This window comes from Falco naumanni, chromosome 3, assembly GCF_017639655.2.
Source record: "Falco naumanni isolate bFalNau1 chromosome 3, bFalNau1.pat, whole genome shotgun sequence".
Lineage (NCBI taxonomy): Eukaryota > Metazoa > Chordata > Aves > Falconiformes > Falconidae > Falco > Falco naumanni.
In genome coordinates, this window is record NC_054056.1 from 73943328 (window position 1) to 73962454 (window position 19127).

The following is a 19127-nucleotide window of genomic DNA, read 5'->3' on the forward strand; positions in this document are numbered from 1 at the left end:
CCAAATCCCAGCCAAATAAAGCAACATTTTTTGTTCTTTGATAGTTGGACTCTAAGTCATGAGAATCTGTGGCTGTTACCAACCTCAACATTAAACTTCTTCCAACAACACTTAAATTCCCTTCATTAAATTTCTTCCAAACATATGCTCAGGTACTATTTATTCTTCTAGATACCTAATTTTAGGTTAGTAGGCATGAGCAGAAGTCCTTAGACCACAATATCACCCAGGTGTGCAACACAGTCCATGATGGAATTTTCAGTTTGTGTCAGTCTGCCTCTTTTGTTTGTAAAAGTTCTCAGACCACACCAGTCAGAGGAAAATTCTTGAAAAAGATAGCTTGCAGCAAACATTTTTTTCTGGAGGTTGTTCATTCCACACCACTCCCCCGCCCCGCCACCCTCAGCCCCCCACCCCCCACCCCCACATTTATTGAAAGTCTTATGGTAAAAACATAAAGGTATGTAAGAGACACATTTTGAGCAATAACTGGAATCACATCGTTGATGTGGGGGAGTGACTGACATTATTTCACTGAGAAACCTGAAAGGAGGTCAGCATCTTTTACTAGCTCATTTAAATGCCTGTTGTCTAGCTTTCATGTCACACCTTTCCTTGGCTCTGGGACTTCCATGAGCAATTTTATCTGCCAAGATTAGCTATGTTTCAGCCTGGAACTGTTTAGCTTCAGCCATATCTCCCAGCTGTTCAACGGTGCAACTTCAGATGTGAGCTACATTAACACTATACTGGGATTCCCTCCCATACTAGCTCCTTAACAGACATCACATCAACCAGTCTGTCACAAGCTTTGCAAAAGTGTTAGAAGCTTTCTGACTTTCTTTGGAAATTAATATTTCCTCTGTGGTTCCACTTAGCATCAATCTACCTCAGCTTTTGGAGCCAGGCCTATTTCCCATATAGTCAATGGTAAAAGTTCCATAGTCTCTTACAGTGCAGGGATTGGGCCCACCATGCAACTCACTGCTTTGTGAACTAACAAGGAGCTAGGAGAAATAAACTGTCCCTGGAATGGAACACATGGACAATCACCTGCTATCCCAGAACACGTTTCCTTTCTCTAAATTATCCTGGTTTTACGCCACTGGGTGAAACAATCTACTTGTTGCCTTATGACCAACAAATAAAATTAATGTATATTTCATAAATATATTTATAAAGTTAATTACACTTAAAAATTACACATATATGGACACTTAAAAAAAAAAAAGGCCACTATTTTCATCAGGTTGGTTACTGCTTCTGTATAAAGCAATGAGAGACCTCTCCTAGAAATCCAAAGGTGCAGAAGCAGGCTTTCACAATTTGTCTGTTTGTTACGCTTTATGTGTGCCGTGTCTATGACAGGTTTTTATGTTTTTCCCTTAAGGTGGCTTGCTGAGGATGAAAGTGATGGCTGCACCACAGTGCAACTTTATCCATAGCTGCTTGATTTCTGATTCTTTCTGCGTGTGTTGCTTCCCCAAATTCATGCTGATTTGATTTACTTGTGTTTTACAATTCTGGAGGTATTGTAATTACTGCGAAGGAATGTCAAAACAATGCATTAAAAGCATCACAGTAAATTAAACATATCTAATGTGAATAATGCCTTCCGATCCTATTAGAGATGGTCAAAAACTTTGCATGACTGAAATTTAGAAAACAGAAATTTAAAGCTGCAACATGGCTTTGTGGACTTGATGTGAGCATTTATAATGGTAGACATATGTAGTAACGTAAACATTTTTGTTTCAGTAATAACTTGTAGCTAAGTTAAATTTAGCTCTTGTGTCAAATCTGTCAATATTTATTAATTTGATAAATCTGTTTCAATTTCAAAGTTTATTAAAATTTAGATTTTTTTCAAAAATCATTTTCCAAACAAACTGCACAACTCTTCAGCCTTACCATGTATTGCTTCCTTTTTCTGTAAGAACATAACAGAAAGTAATAAAGAACTTCTTATTCAGGAGTTCACTCTCTGTCGGTAAGCCTCCCACTGACATTTGATTGTAAAATCTTGTAGCTGAGCCAGAACCTCAGCTGAGAACCTTTAGATCCAAAGGGTCTCTTAAGAGAGGCTGTTATCAGTAACATCGCAATAGCTTACTGGCAGGCTTAGGCAGCTCCCTGCTCAGCTTGATGACTTCTGCAGTGCACATTCTTAGCCATCTAACTGGCTTTCCAGTGCTCTATGTGTGAATGCCTTTACTACTAAAAAAACCCCAATTCCTTTTGAAAATGCACAATAAATCGAAACACTTTTAGCTCTAAATACACAAATTAATGTTTGGTTTGGTAGGCTTTGACATTGCCAGAATTGACTCAGGAAGGGTTTAGGATACAGATGAGTCTGAAATGAAGTCATGACTTGCACATCACCTGAAGTTTCATGTGTGTGATCAGAATACAAATATTGTATATAAGCTACATAGGGCATCCCTCTGTTTAAACAAAAGCTTCACTTTCAGTACCTCCAAATTTAAAATCTGTATGAAGATCTGAATTTTAGACTTGTTTTACCCTCAAGGTACTACCATGTTCTGTGGCAGTAATGTGCTTTCTATAATTAGAAGAATTAAATGAGTTTCTAATCTGTGCTGATGAAACGTTGTTTGGCTGTCTTTTTAATATGTTTAATGCTTTTTACTCACATTATTCTGTGAAATAAGGAATGTTGGCTGATATCTGCATGGCTGATGAGATTTCAGTTGTTACTTTGACAAAAGAAACCCCAAACACATATAATGAGTCTTGGCAGGTCATTTATATCTACCTTATACGTCATAAAAGGAGAGCTAATGTAAGGTGTGGATGTGATCAGAGTAAGCAATGGAATAGAGTCAGTTTCTTCTAAAAGTGCTCTTTTTGCTGACACTGCTACCACATGCACTGGAATGGATTTGAAATTGTATCCCCAGAGCACACAGTTCACTCACTTAGTATCAGTATTCATTACACTGAATCACTTTGTTGTGATTTATTATGTGATTTGTTTCATTATTATGTCTTTCATTAATAGTTTGTAATAGTAGCTTTCTTTGATGCCGTTTCTGATTTATCAAGTGTAAATAATGCCTTCCTAATCTGTTTCTCATTACTAAGAGTGAATACCCTCCTTCTGCAGCTGCCTTCCATATTTGAAAATCATGTTCTCTACCTATAGAGTGTAGAAATCACGTTTTGGATCCACTTCCCTGGATCCAGAGCCATGTAAACACCTTGACACTTTCACTAACAGGACCACTATAGCAGAAGGCTTCATTTCAAGAGTGTCATGGGTGCTTGCAGCACGTATTACCAGGGGATTATACTTTGATAAGAAAATTTGAAATACCATTAGAAACTTCTCAGGTCTTACACGGAAGACATGCCAGTTGTTAGAATATTTAGCTTCTGACTAGTGCCAAACCCAAACTTGCCTCTTCCACATGGCATACAGTGATGTCTGCTGTGTTTGGCACAGAAGTCACTTAATCTCTGTCCCTAGCAAGTGGGACAATTTTTGGAAAAAATTAATGGTCAAAGACAGAGACTTTACAGAGATGCCACCTCATGTGCATTCTGCTGCTGCTGCACAGCAAGGGTGCTGCCTTGCTTTTTTCCTCCCAGCACCCTGCCCTGCATATGGAGAGCCTGGGATGATATTGACACCACTGGTGCCTCTGCAGGGTACAGAGTTGTAGTGTGGAAAAGAGAATGCCCAGGTCAACAAGAAACCCAGGCGTCTGGCACCCATGGGAGCCTTGGAAGGAGCAGTGAGGTAACTCAAATCAGCTGGAAGATTCAAGGCTGTACTGGAGAGAAGAGTTTGCCTTCCACTGCCTCTCCCTGCTACAGCCTGTCCTTGAAGATCTGTATGAGAAGACAATGGCTAGAGGATTTTGCCACTGCTGCTGTGTTGTTGTTATTATTACTCATTATTCATATTATTCACATTACTCATATAATAATAATAAATAATGATATAAGAATAATGCTATAATAATGATATAATATTAACAACAACAACAATAATAATAATAATAATAATAATCTCGAGGCAAGAACATTTAGTTTTGCACTGCAGAGAAAGCTTGGAGCTGGGTGCTAAAATATAGACCCTGAAGACCATAACACAGACTCCTAGGCATAATAGAGTCTGAAAGTGTCCATTAAGGGTCCAGCATTAGTTAACTCTGTCTTTTTTTCCTTATCCACTTTTCCTGGTGTGCTTTTATATATATTATTATGTTGATCTAGGTGACATATTTCTGCCCATCTAAGCTTGTAAGTGTCTCAGTTTCTTTTGCTGATGATGTTAAGGATTTGAAAAAAAACAACCCATGTTCTGAATGGCTCATTGGACCATTTAATATTCTCCCAGCACTCCAAGCACTGCCTTGCTGAAAGTCATCATACAAAAGAAAGAATTCCCTCCTCTGAAGTACGTATGAGCAGTTATATTGCATTTATCCATCCTGTAGTTTGTCAGTTGTGGAAACAAAATAAGAAAAAAGAAAGTACCAAGTGCTCCTTTGAGTTCCTTTAGAAGTCTTGGATGAATATCATCTAGTCCTGGTGGGTTAGTATTTATAAAGGCATTTGTAAATATAAACATCCTCTGCTCACACAGTAATTTAAAATGGTTCTTGGACTTCTTCTCCATGAAGAAAAGCAGCAGTCCGGAAAAGCCCATAAACTCCTCTGTACTAAGCAGTGCAATGCAGTGTAACTTTCTGTGCTGTGGCTGAATCTTTGCTTTACAATTATTTGCTTGGCTTGAATTCATTTAAAACAGGTGAATCAAAAAGGGGAAAGAAAATGGGACTCTTCTTCAAACTTTTGAAAATTCTTAATTACATCTTAAATACAGTGTCATAGGGCATGTTAATATCCCCTTTCCACTTAGGCATTCCATAAATGCTTTTCCCATGTATCATAAAAGGTGATGCGCTTCATTGTTGGTTGGTTTCTGCATGCACAAGGGCAGTGAAAAGGTTGACAGCATTGTACAAAGCCTGGTTGCAAGCTCGCTTCCTGTGATGTCTTCCCACATGTCCAAGCCTCCTGCTATCATTTGTTCTATGTTCAGCTCTATCCTTGATTATATTTTAAAATACATACTATGAAACAACATGAAAGGTAACTGACATCTGTTTCTAAATAATAAATGTAATTTTAAGAAATCCAGAATTAAATCTTTCAAAAATTCTAAGAAATCATTTCTTCTTTCATACATAATACTAAAATCCATATGCTGTCATCAAAGCAGGGCTGTTCTCAGTCATTCTGTTTGCTTAAACTTGGAATTTATTCATTTATTTATTTTTCTGCTCTACACTCTATCTAGAGTGTACAGTTGAATGTATTTATATTTTTCTAATGTTTAGACATTAAAAGAAATTACAGCCCCAATTCACCATGAAATTTAAGTATGTGCCTAAAATGCAAGTATATGCCTAAACCATAAGTATATAAACAGCCCTACTAAGTTCAGTTTATAATCTACTTAAAGTTAGGTGTACATCCAAGAATCCTGTTACAATGCATCTCTTTCTTTCTAGAGCTTGTGTGTGTGTGGGGGGTGTATACGTAGGCATTTTCGCATGAACCTTCCCATGCTACAAAAAGAGATCTAGGTGTACAAAATATAATGTTATAAAGCAAAGTAATTTCTGAAACCAGGGAACATTCCAGAGTATTCTTTGTACTTGTTAAAGTGGGCTAATATATGGAGATACTTGATTCATGCTTCTTTTCTCAATTTAAAGGCAAGTTTATAGTTTGGAAAATGTTTCTGTGTGAACCTACACGTAGGCCTATAAATAAAATATTCTCAAGTTAAAGTAAGCAAGAATAGCTGTTTACACTTGATATGTTTTAAAAATATGTAGTAATTTAAACTAATTTTCTACACAGTGTACCAATTTACCAATGTATTTCTGGGTTTTGCTTATGTTAATTTACTGAAATGTTGGCTTAATTGAAAGGAATTGCATTCTGCTTTTGCAATTAAGTAACTCAGTTACCAGACATACAGTGACGTGTGACTGTTACGAATGAACCTATTTGGGCAAAAAGGCAATTAATTACTTTAGTGTGTAAATATTAAACATACTGCCTATATTACAACTTCCACTGACACCTGTGTGTATAGTTTAAGCATGATTCTATTGAAAACATCTAAAACTTATGAATATTTTGTAGAATAATTCTCACTTGCTGCTTCTAAAGAAATTGATTGCATGTGCATGTGTGCCTGAGGGCACTCTTTTAACATGGAAAACTAGCTGAAGTCAGATGTATGGAAGACACGGTAGTGAGACTATGTCAGAGTGAATGAGAAAACAGATATTCATCAGATTCTTCATCAGGTCACCCCAGCTTTACACCATACACATCAAGGCAGAGAGAAGCACAGTGCAGGAAAAGGCACTGGGTACCTTTTGAAGAGAAATAAAATGCATATCAGAAGGTAGTAAGAAAGGGAAGGAAGGAAGGAAGGGAGGGAGGAAGGGAGGAAGGGAGGAAGGGAGGAAGGGAGGAAGGGAGGAAGCTAGCAGATTCACCAGATCTTTTGGAGAAGTCACCAGAGAACTTGCAGCTTAGGACTTCATTTATTTCTAAGGGGCGGCTGCTCAGGAGCTCTGCTCAGCAGGAGAGACTGGTCTGTGGCAAGCCCTGCCAGGACAGCAGGGTTCTGCACAGCTCCTTTATGATGCCAAACTGGTCTCCAGAAGACTGACTATGGTAAGGAAGGCAGGCTTTTGTGCCAAAATACTGTCATAGGGTGTCAAATCCAGGTACAATAAACTCATTCTAATGCTTCAGTTACTCTGAGCTAGAAGAAAATGCAGAAACATCAAGCACCAATCTACAATTGTCAAAAGTATTGCCAAACAAAAAAAAAATAGATTTGGAATGAATGTATGCAAACATCGATTAGACCTGTAGAGTGTAATGATATTCTAATGGCAAAAGGAGAGAACTACAACCAAGAGCTTGAGTGTGTTTTGATAGGGCAGTCTATGCAATATAGCTAAAGAAGACTGGGAAAAACATCATTGTTAAGGACCTGAAGAAATAAAAATACTTTAAAGATAAAAGCATTGGAACACAGAAGTGTATTTCCTGGACATTTAGGTTTGAGTTGATAACAGTTTACAATGAAAAAAAAAAACCAGAAAGCAAAAATAAAAGTATTCCTAAAGTAGACAAAGAAGCTATGATATTGTAAGGCGAGGGGTGGAGTGGCGGGTGGGGGAGTGGGGAGAGAAACAGGAGCTGTAATTCAGAACAAAGCAAAACCAGTACTTGTGATAACCATAAAAATGTTTTCTTTACAGAAAGATGGAGAAAAAGGAAGTAAAGAATAAAATCTCCTTCAAAGAAAAATTAGCTTTTCATGAGAAATGAATGTGTCTGTATTTGGTTTATGAAAAATGTATTGATGTCCGTGATTGCATTTTTGCTCTTCAATTGTATTTTGTAATTAATTTCTGAGGTTTAGTAACAATATTGGCTTGCTGAATGCATGCTGGTTTGTACTCAGTGTGTACAACCTCTTCTGGCCCCACAGCTCCACAGAAGGTATGCCAGCCTAACAGAGAGAAAATTTGGTTCTGTTTCTTGGAAGCCGTTTCTTCATCACTTAAATATTATTTGGGATCCTTTCCATTCGTTATCTTGTAAGTCAGAAAACAAAACAGAAGACATTCCTCTGGAAGTATCCAACAGCCTTCAATTTAAGTTCAAATGTTCATCTTTTGCACTGCCTTCATTTAACAGACAGATATTGTTAATACAAAAATCAGTGGGAATGAATATTCTTCCCCTCACGAATGCAACAGTAGTTGAATGCTAGAACAGCAAACCACGCCAACCAACCAAAAGAAACAAAACGGAGGAAAGGACAGAAACGAGACAAAACAGAAAAATATAGGAAAGAAAGTGTAAAACGCCTCATCACAACAAAACATCTGACAAACTGAACACCTTTCAGATTTACAGGTCTGATCTAAAGCCTGCTGTCGTGAACTGGAGTCTTCCAGGGTGATGGCTCAATACCTTTGGTCCAACTCTGCCCCTGAGTGAAGTGGCTGAGGGTAAATATACCAGAAAATTTGTCCCATATCTGGGGCAGGGTGGGGAGGATGTAGGGACACTTGGCCCCAGCAGTTATCTCCTCCAAGCTGACTAATGCGGTACCCTCAAGCAGGCTACCATGACCTCTGAGGATGATGTACAGCTAGACTGACACCATTTATGTTCTTAACTATCTACTGCATAGCTCAGAGGTACCTTCTGCCCTTTTAGTATGTCGGACCTTGATCTCTCCATTTTATTCCCTCCATCTTCAACCTGACATTTTAGAGTCACCCTCCTACACCAGCCCCAGCATCTTAGGTTGGGATTTTGGCTCTAGGAGCACGGTTGTTCCCCACCATCACTTGTGTATCACACTATAACCTCCACTACAAATTTGTAGCATCTTTTAGACCTGCGTATGCCAAACAGATTCAACTGAAGTAACTTAAAGTGCACACTAAAGATGTAACTATAAATAGAATAATATGGGAAACTTGTTGGTATATATAAACCACCAACTTGCAGATAAATTAGCTTCATTATTAAAGCACCTTCTCTGCTGACAAGGTAATCTTAAGTGAATCTATTGTGTTATATATAGGTGCTGACTGAATTATTAAAAGATACTTTAAAGAAAGAAGTTTTATTTGCATTAAAAGTCTAAGGCAATAAAGATCATATGGATAGTAATGAGAATGAAATTAATATGGGGTTACAAAAGGATTAGAAATAAAAGTACAACTATACCACTGTAGCCAAGATTGCAGAGCAAATGTGTATTATTTAAGAACCATTATGTGATGATGTAATTAAAGACTCTTGTAATGTGTGGTAACATGCAAAATAACAAGCTAAATTAGTTTACGTGTGCTCTCCACCTTTCAAAGTTTGATTTTTGTGTGCTAGGTACTCTTTGAATAATACAGCATTCATGCTGTAGTGTTTTCTTGACATTTGGGGCATGATACAGCAACAGCTAATTTCCAAAAGGCAACTTCATACTTACCATGTACATTTAACAGTTAGACGGCAGATTTTTCAGCTGTCCACATGGCTTCTCTTTCATCAATGAAGTTGACGGGGCTTTATTTAGTCACATATCTTAATGTCACAGTCCTACTGCCATTCCTATTAACATATTCTAGCAACGTGGTTGAACTATCTCACCGTTCTATATTAAGGAGGGAAAGGGCATGCTTATAAAATATTCTGGAGGCGACAAAATAAATAAATTTTAGAGATCAGCCAGTTGCACATCCCGTACATCTGGAGACGCAGGAGGACAGAGAGGGCAGAAGGGCCAAGGGTGGGTGGCAAACGGCCCTCCTCGCCCGCACCCCGCGCCCTGTGCCCGGCGGCTCAGGTCGCGGCGCGGGTAACTCCCGCAGAACTCCCGGGTGACTCCCGGGGGCAGGCGGCCGGGGGTCTTCGGGGGCCGGAGAGCCGCCGCGCACCCGCCGGGCTCCGGGGCCGGTGGCCGCCGCGGGCCGTCCGGGGGGCTCCGGTCTCCACCGCACGGAGCCCGGGACGGCGCACCCCGGCCTCGGCCGCTCGCAGCCCAAGCTGGAAACTGCCGGCGGGGCCACCCCCGCCACCGAGACAGCCGGGCGAGCTGCGCGGGTCGGCCGCGCTCCGCAGGCAGCCGGAGCTGCGGGGAAGGCGGCGGGGGGCGGGGGAAGGCATCGTGAGCTCGCCTAGGCGATTCGGTGCAGAAAACACGATTTCTCCGGGTGTTGGAACACAACGGCATCTCCTCACCTTCCCCCAAACGCCTCTAAGACCGCGTGAGTCACGGCACCACCCGAGAATTGCACCTCGCAGTCACGTTACACAAAGTTCGGGGAACTACGGCAGCGCTTCCTACGGGACGGGCGGGGCAGCGGCGCCCTGCGCCGGACCTGCCGGGCCGGGAGGCGAGCGCAGCTGAGCGGGCGCCGGCTGCCGGCTGCCGCTTCGCTCGCCGGGCGCTACGGCGGGGCACCAGCACCCGTACCGGCCCCCCGCCACCGCGCTGGTGCGGCGGCGGCTCCCCCCGCTCCGGGGATCCCCTCTCACAGCCCCGTCCGCATCCGCCGGCGTCCCGCCTCTCCGGCCCCGCGCCGGGGGAGCACAGTCACCCCGAACGGCGCCGAGGGCGGCGGCGGGCGGCAGCGGAGCCGCGCCCCTCCCGCTCCCCCGGCCCCGGGAGGCGCCGGCCACACCCCGCCGCTCCCCGCCGCCCCGCTGCCTCGCCCCGCGGCGCCGCCACCTCCCCGGCGCCGCCGCGCCCACCCCCCCAGGTCGGGCAGCCGAACCACCGCCTGCCCCCCGCCGCCGCGGAGCCGTGCTCCGCACCCCCGGGCCCGCGCCGGGCCCTTCCCTCCCGGCCGCCGAGCGCCCCCTTCCCCGCCCCTGCGCCAGTGCCAGTGCTGGTGCCGGTGCCGGGCGGGGGGCGGCGGCAGCGAGGGAAGAGGGATGAGGTCATCCTCTTTCCCGGCGTCAGTCAGCTGGGTGGTGGCAGCGGCGGGTGCGGGCGGAGGCGGGCGGTGAGGCGGGGGCGGGATGCGCTGCTCCGGGCAGTGCTGCCCTGCCTGCTCCCGGCTCGGGCAGAGCGCGGCGGCAGCGGCGGCCCCGGCACCGCCGGCCCCCGCGGAGGCGGCGGGGCGGGCGAGCTGAGCGCGGCTCCCCGCAGGCAGGCGGCGCTGCGGCCGCGGCCGCCGCGGAGGAGCCGCCCGCGGGCGCGCAGCCCGGCGCGGAGCGGGGAAAGGGGACGCGGGGAGCGGCGGGTCCGCGGCGGCTGCGGCGGCGGAGGGCGGGAGGCAGGAGGCAGGAGGCGGAGGAGGAGGAGCAGGGGGAGGCGCGGGATAAAGGAGCGCTCGCCGCTCCCGCTCGCTCTCCGGCGGGGCTGAGGGAGGCATCATGGCCGCGAAGTCGGACGGGCGGCGGAAGATGAAGAAGGGCGGCGAGGTGGCATTCACGCCGCTGCAGAACTCCGAGCACTCGGGCTCCGTGCAGGCGCTGGCCCCGGGGCTGCCCGCCGGCGCCGGGCCGGGCGCCGGCAGCGACGACGACGAGGCGCCCGGGGGCGGGTGCTGCAGCGGCGGCGGCGGCGGGGACGGCTCGGGCGGCGGCTCCCGCTGCTGCTGCTGCTGCTGCTGCGGCGGCGGCAGAGGAGGAGACGGCGGCGGGGGCGGCGGCGGGGGCTCCCGGGGCTCGGGCGGGGGCTCGTCCTCCTTGTGCCTGCGGCTGGGCAGGGAGCAGCGGCGCTACTCGCTGTGGGACTGCCTCTGGATCCTGGCCGCCCTGGCCGTGTACTTCGCGGACGTGGGCACCGACATCTGGCTGGCGGTCGACTACTACCTGCGGGGCCAGCGCTGGTGGTTCGGGCTCACCCTCTTCTTCGTGCTGCTGGGCTCCCTCTCCGTGCAGGTCTTCAGCTTCCGCTGGTTCGCGCACGACTTCAGCACCGAGGACAGCGCCGCCGCCGCCGCCGCCGCCGGGCACTGCCCCGCCGCCGAGAGCAAGCTGCTGGTGAGCAGCGGCTCGGCGGCCGCGGACATCGACGCCGCTCGCCCCTGCACGCCGCAGCGGCAGGCGTCCACCGCCAGCAAGAGCAACGCCACCAACAGCAGCAGCAACAGCAGCAGCAACGCCGCGGGCAGCGGCCCCGCCGGCCCCCGCGCCGGCACCGGCCGGTCGGCGTCCTGCGCCTTCTGCATCTGGCTCCTGCAGTCGCTCGTCCACATCCTGCAGCTCGGGCAGGTCTGGAGGTGAGCAGCCGGGCGGGGGCGGCGCGGGAGCCGGGGCCGGCTCCTCACGCCGCGGGGGAGGGAGCCCGGCCGCGGGCGGGACTGCGCACGGCGAGCGGCCGCCTGTCCCCCCCGGGGTCCCTCCCCGGGACGGCGCGCCGCGGCCCGCCGGGCCCTGAGGGGCCTCGGGGGCGGCCGGGCCCCGCGGGGCCGCCAGTGGCCCCGGGCGCGGAGTGACCCGCCCCGTCGCGGGGAGCCCCGCCGGGGCCCCGCGCGCCCTGTGCCGCCCCGGCTGGCGCCCACCCACGCGCCGCGAAGTGCCCTAAACTTCCCGGGAAACCGGTGCCGGGGGCCAAGTAGAAAAAGGGAACAGGCGGGAAGAGAGGGGAATGCCCCCACAGCGTGCGCCTCCCGGTCTCCTCGCGTGTGGGCAGGACGGCGCTGCCGCCCGCGGGGAGCTCCGCTGACGGCGGAGAGTTGTCCGTCCGGAAACTCTCCATGCACGCCCCGATGCCGTGTTGTGCTATTGACGTGTAAATACGCTGCGCGCTGTCTGCGCCTTGCTACGCGTATGCGTCTTCTGCGTATGTGGTGTAGTAAAGGAAGGTCTTCCAAATCAAACTTTTGAGTCGCTGCTCTCGGGAACATCCGCAAGCGACATGGTGTGCCTTGCGGAGAGGACGTGCTGGAGCAGGTTGTGGAAGGCACGTGCTGAGAAGGGAGATGACATCACAGTTTGCAGAAGTAAGGTTTTCCTTTATTTTAAGCAATCCAGGAAAGATTTGTACGGATGCTGAATGCCCTGCAAATTCATTTAGTGCTGCCTGAAAAGTCCAGAGTTCCAAACGCATAGTGTACAAGGAGTTAAAATTCCCACATAAAATTGTGGAAGATAGATGCTGCGTGAAAGAAACTCATGCGGTGGGGCAGTGCACTAAAGCAACAGCTGAAAATCCTTCTGCGGTTTCTCAACTGATGAGTGGAAGTGAATTCTTTCATGCCTCTCTTGGAAACACTGGGGTTTTTTCCACAACTATTTCATTAGAGAGTTTAATTTGTTGTTAGTCTAAACTTCTGACTCTGGCATTCTAAAACTCTGTTCCACCCTTTTGGACAGGGGCTGTCTTTTGCTCTGTATTAGTGCAGTATCCAGTACAGCTCACTTCTGCTTGTGGCCTTTAAGCATCAAGGAATCCAAGTGCTGCCAGATAATAGATGGAAGAACTTGGGATGTCATAACTGTCTTTCTCTTTCCAGATTTTTTGGTTTGTTATAACAAGGACGTTTTTCTAAACCTGTGAAACTAACTCAAGGTTGCAGGTGTGCTTGATATTAACTATGACACAACTTGAGAGGGAAGCACAGCTTGGGGGAAAAAAAAGAAGTGCTGCTTTGTTCTAGATCTTGAATGCTCGTATGCTCCTGTGTGCTCTACCTCCACAGTTGAACACAAGTTAAGTTCAGGACTTTCTAAACAAAATATTTTTTATGTAAAGTTTGGTCCCAGTCCTGCAGAGACAGAGAAGTACAATGGCTCAAACTGTACACAGAAACTCATGTTGATAATAATCCATAGAGAAGACAAACAGTGTGTATCATATGAGTGACACAGAAGAGAGTTTTATGAAGTCTGGTGTCATGACTCGGTATTGGAAAACACAAAGAGCGGGACTTTGGGTGGAGCAGGGTGCGATCCAATATTGTATAGCACTTCTGTCAGATGAGGTGGCTGGGATTTAGACTCTCCAGCTGCTTGCTTTTTGATGAAGCACAATCTCTTTTAAAATAAGATTTGCTCCTTGCAGGAGCACCTAGTCCTCTATATTTAAAGCTAGCTGAGACTCTTTTGATCATGTGTAGCTCTTCCTCATGTTTTATGTGTGGTAGCATGACTACCAGAATATTAAATTGACAAGGCGTGTTAGGGCATTATTTATGTTTTATGTTGTTATGCTTTTTTCTCAGTGAAACAGAGCCATAGAATTGGTTGTCTGTCAGTAACTTGGTAATATTTATCTGCAGTTTTCCACAAACATACAAATTACATGGTCAGTTGTATGCAGTCTTGCATATCAGCACTTCATAACTGATTGAAGTGATTTCATTTTAATTCCCTAGGTATAATCCTCATAAGGGAGAGCCCTTAGAGTCATCTAAAACTAATAATCAGCACCAAAAAGGAGAGGTCACATCAAACATTGAAAAACTCTGTACATAAGCATGGTGTCGGAACTAACATGATCTGTGGATATTTTCTGGAAAATAGTGTCTCTATTCGGACACTTAATAGTTCAAAACTTCTGCTCCGCAGTGTAACATTGGCACTGGCCTGAGCAAGCAACTCCTGAGCACTTGGGCTGAAGGATGATCTGAAGTGTTTTCCAGTTGCATGTGTTTGGAGACTAACTCCTTTAATGTAGCTAAACAGACTGTGCCAGCTGTGTTAGCACCACACGTGCACATGTGCTGGGGGCACCGTCCCCACAGTTGACATAACCCATGTTACCCTTTGTTCTGTGCCTCTCTCTGTGTGTTTTCCTCTCAGCTTTCTGTTTTTCCTTCTCTTTAAGTTTTTTGTTACTTATTGTATTGAATCCCTGACAAGCAAAAATGGCAGTAATATTTGTCATTTCTCTGTCAACAAGGAGCCCTTGGTATAAGGTATAAGAACTGAGGTTTTGCATAAGGGCAAGGACATCAGGGAATGAGGAGAGAGATTTGCATGTGGCTGGTCCTTGATATATTGAGATTGGTGCTCATTTTGCTTTTGTTTAGTGTTTTTTTGTTCTCTGTCTCCTCTTAAAATGTTGAATTGTTTCATGAGGTCTTCAGTTTCCCTTTAATTGTTCCATTGCCAAAGGGGGGAATTGTGTCAACTGCTTATTTAAGGAAGCCATCCTGAGGAATGTGGGGGTACAACCAGCAATCCCAATGTTTTTGGATTGAAAAAGAAAAAGTGTAAAAATGTGGGTTTAGTTATTATTTCTGTAAGGATGATTTTTAACAATTCCAAAGCTTTTCATTGTCTTACATTAGAGATTAATTTTTCTTTACAAATATATTGAAAGTCAGATCATTGAAAATGATTATGTGTTAATTTTAACTAAAATGGGCTAATGGGAAATGCATGAGGTCTTTAATGTGGCATGGAACAATGCTGGAAATAGGCAATCTAAAATTACTAAACCCATTTTTTCCTGGTGTGTAAAGAGGAGCTCCAGGAGCATCTAAGCTGCCGATCAGTTCTGAAGAAAAAAATTAATCTTTTTTTTTTTTTTAAATTGAATTTTTAAATTTTTAAAGGAAAAAAAGGGAAGTGGATACTCTAAGTTTTAGTCTGTAAGGTCTCTGAAGAGGTGTATGGGCCACTAGGATGCAGATAAACTACTGCCCTTTGAGCCTGGCATGAAAGTATGTGACCATTGCCCTTGAGCATCCCTTTGATTCAATAAGCTTCCCAGGTTTACCCCTAGCTTTCAGATTTTGCAGTGGATAGCAAGACTTGGTGACTGGATGTAAGAGATAATAGAATTCACTTGGCATCTGTGGAGCAGGTTCATTTCATAGAATCATAGAATGATAGAATCATTTAGGTTGGAAAAGATCTTTAAGGTCATCAAATTCAACTGTTAGCCTAGCACTGCCAAGACCATCACTAATTCATGTCACTAAGCACCATATCTACATGTCTTTTCAATACCTCCAGGGATGGTGACCTAGCACTTTCCTGGGCAGTCTGTTCCAACACTTGACAACCCTTCCAGTAAAGAAATTTTTCCTACTATCCAGTCTAAACCTCCCCTGGTGCAACTTGAGGACATTTCCTCATGTCCTGTCGCTTGTTACCTGGGAGAAGAGACTGACATGAACGACACCCACCTGGCTCCAACCTCCTTCCAGGTAGCTGTAGAGATCAATAACGTCTCCCCTGAGCCTCCTTTTCTCCAGGCCAAACAACGCCACTTCCCTCAGCTGCTTCTTGTAAGATGTCTTCTCCAGACCCTTCACCAGCTTTGCTGGACCTGCCTCAGCACCTCAATGTCTTGCAGTGAGGGGCCCAAAAGTGAACACAGCATTCGAGGTGCAGCCTCACCAGTGCCCAGTGCAGGGGAACGGTCACTGCCCTGGTCCTGCTGGCCACACTGTTTCTGACACAAGCCAGGACGCTGTTGGCCTTCCTGGCCACCTGGGCACACTGCTGCTCATGGTCTGTCAACCAACACCTCCAGGTCTTTTTCCACCAGGCAGCTTTCCAGCCACTCTTCCCCAAGCCTGTAGCGCTGTGTGGGGCTGTTGTGACCCAAGTGCAGGACCCAGCAGGGAATCTTGTTGAACCTCAAACAACTGGCCTCAGTCTGCCAATCCAGCCTATCCACATGCTCCTGCAGAGCCTTCTTGCCCTCATGCAGGTCAACATTCTGCCCAACTTGGTGTTGTCTACAAACTGAAGGTGCACTCAATCCCCTCATCCAGATTGTTGACAAAGATATTAAACAGAACTGGCCTCAATACTGAGCCTTGGGGAACACCACGTGTGACCCGCTGCCAGCTGGATGTAACTCCATTCACCACCGCCCCTTGGGCTCAGCCATCCAGCCAGCTTTTCTCCCAGTGAACAGAACACCCAGCCAGGCCATGAGCAGCCAGTGTTTCCAGGAGAAAGCTGTGGGACATGGTGTCAAAGGCTTTATTAAGGTGCAGGTAGACATCATCCACAGCCTTTCCCTCCACAACCAAATGGGTCACCTTGTCACAGAAGGAGATCAGGTTAGTCAAGCATGACCTGTCTTTCATAAACCCATGCTGGCTGGGCCCCATTGCCTGGTTGTCTTCTATGTGCTGCGTGATGGCACCCTACATGATCTGCTCTACAACCTGCCCTGGCACTGAGGTCAGCCTGATAGCCCTGTGGTTCCCCAGATCCTCAGTCTGGCCCTTCTTGTAGATGGGCGTCACATTTGCTAACTTCCAGTGAACTGGAACTTTCCCGGTTAGCCGGGACTATTGATAAATGATGGAAAGTGGCTTGGTGAGCTCCTCCACCAGCTCCCTCAGTACCCTTGTGTGGATCCCTTGTGTGTGCCTAAGTGGTGTAGCTGGATACTGACTGGTCCTTTTGGATTATGGGGGCTTCATTCTGCTCCCTGTCCCTGTCTCCCAGCTCAGGGGGCTGGGTAACTGGAGAACAACTGGTCTTATGATTAAACACTGAGGCAAAGAAGGCATTAAGTATCTCAGCTTTTTCCTCATTCTTTGTCAGTATGTCCCCCTGCATTCAATAATGGATGGAGATTCTCCTTAGCCCTCTTTTGTTGCTAATGTGTTTATCGAAATTTTTTCAATTGTCTCTTATGGCAGAAGCCAGATTAAGTTCTGGCTGGGCTTTGGCACTTCCAGTTATCTCCCTGTGTAACCTCACTATATCCTTGCACTCCTGAGTTGCCTGACCCTTCTTCCAAAGGTCATAAGCTCCAGCCAAAGCTCTCTGTTCAACCAAAGTGTTTGTTTTCCTTGCTGGCTCATCTTCCAGCACACAGGGACGGCCTGCTCCTGTGCCTGTAAGGTGTCCTTCTTGAAGAATGCCCAGCCTTCCTGGACTCCTCTGCCCTTCAGAACTGCCTCCCATGGGACTCTGTAAACCAGACTCCTAAACAGGCCAAAGTCTGCCCACCAGAAGTCCAAGGTGGAAGTTCCGCTGACCCCCCTCCTTACTTCAAGAATCGAAAACTATAATTTCATGATTACTGTGTCCAAGATGGCCTCCAGCCATCACATCACCCACAAGTCCTTCTCTGTTCACAAACAATGGGTCCAGCATGGTTCCTTGCCTAGTTGGCTTCCTCACCAGTTGTGTCAGGAAGTTATCTTCCAAAATTTCCAGAAACCTCCTAGACTGTTTGCTCTCTGCTGTATTGTGTTTCCAGGAGGCACCTGTTTAGTTGAAGACTCCCACAAAAACAAGGGCTGGCTATTGTGAGACTTCTCCCAGCTGCTTATAGAACATTTTGTCTGCCTCTTCATTGTGATTGAGTGGTCTATAATAGACTCCCACCATGACATCTGCCTTGTTGGCCCTCTCCCTGATTCTTACCTATCTTACTCAACCCCATCATCACCATCATTAAGCTCTAGACAGTCAAAGCACTCCCTAACATACAGGGCTACCCCACCACCTCTCCTTCCTTGCCTATCCCTTCTGAAGAGTTTATAGCCATCCATTGCAGAACTCCAGTTGTGCGAGTCCTCCCACCATGTTTCCGTGATGGCACTTATGTCATAGTTTTCCTGCCATGCAATGGCTTCCAGCTCCTCCTTTTTGTTGCCCATGCTGTGTGCATTGGTGTAGGTGCATTTCAGCTGACCTATTGATCCTTACCACCCTTCCGGGGAGAGAAGCCCTAATTCTTAAGTGGCCATTCTTAAGTGCTTCAGTGTTTTCTAAAACATCAATAACCCTTGCATCTTTGCTGCCACATGGCTATGCATCCCCTACATCCACTGAGACACCAGACTGAAGGACCTCACCATGACACTGTCTCTCAAACATTGGTGTGCTGCCCCCTGCTTATCTCTAAGTGAGCCTGGTTTTATCCTTTTCCCTGTTCAAATTTAGTTTAAACCTCTTTCAGTGAGCCCTGCTAACTCTGTGCAAAGATCCTTTTCCCGCTTTGAGACAGGTGTACCCCATCTGTTGTCAGCAGGTCTGGTGGTGTACAAGCTGAACCATGATCAGGAAACCCCAAATTTGGCTGGTGACATCAGGTTCAGAGCAAGGTATTGATCTGCTGGCTGTTCCTCTTCCCTCATCGTTCCCTACAGCTGGAAGGCTAGAGGAGATCACTGCTTGTGCTCCTGATCCCTTAACCAGTCATCCCAAGACCCTGAAGTCTCTCTTGATTGCCCTCAGGCTTGTTGCAACTTCATTGCTGCCTACCTGAAAAATCGATACTGGATAATGGTCTGAGGGCCGCACCAGGACAGGCAGCTTTCTCTTCCCACCTTTAGCCAGGCCGCCAGGGAGGCAGCAGACTTCCCTGGGTGGGTCCGCTCTGCACACCGGGCCGTCTCTTCCCTTCAGAGGGGAGTCTCCTCTGACAGCGACGCGTCTGATTTTCTGTGTGGAAGCTGTTCTGACACGGGGCGTAGGCCGACAGCCTCCGTGACACCTCCCCGCTAGATGAACCCCCGTCTTCGTTACTGCTGGGTCCCACTTGCAAAGCCTTGACGCGCCATGCGTGGGCACCGGGGCCGCTGGGCCAGGCACAGAGGAGACATCGCGCTGCACCGGGCAGGGACCCGTCGCCATTCGCGCTCTCCCTTCAGTCA

The 19127-nt window shown here is 47.0% G+C and overlaps 2 protein-coding genes across 2 annotated transcripts in view; both read left to right on the forward strand.

Moving 5' to 3' along the window:
• LOC121085629 (lipoxygenase homology domain-containing protein 1-like) overlaps nt 1-2444 on the forward strand; it is a 144372-nt gene extending 141928 nt beyond the window's left edge. The window contains exon 45 of the mRNA XM_040588484.1: nt 1391-2444. Within this exon, the coding sequence (XP_040444418.1) occupies nt 1391-1445 (55 nt within the window). The 3' untranslated portion in view covers nt 1446-2444. The remainder of the gene's footprint in view (nt 1-1390) is intronic.
• Nucleotides 2445-10872: 8428 nt separating this feature from the next.
• The window catches only part of XKR4 (XK related 4), a 231003-nt gene continuing 222748 nt past the window's right edge, over nt 10873-19127 (forward strand). The window contains exon 1 of the mRNA XM_040587117.1: nt 10873-11822. Coding sequence (XP_040443051.1) covers nt 10972-11822 — 851 coding nt within the window. The 5' untranslated portion in view covers nt 10873-10971. The remainder of the gene's footprint in view (nt 11823-19127) is intronic.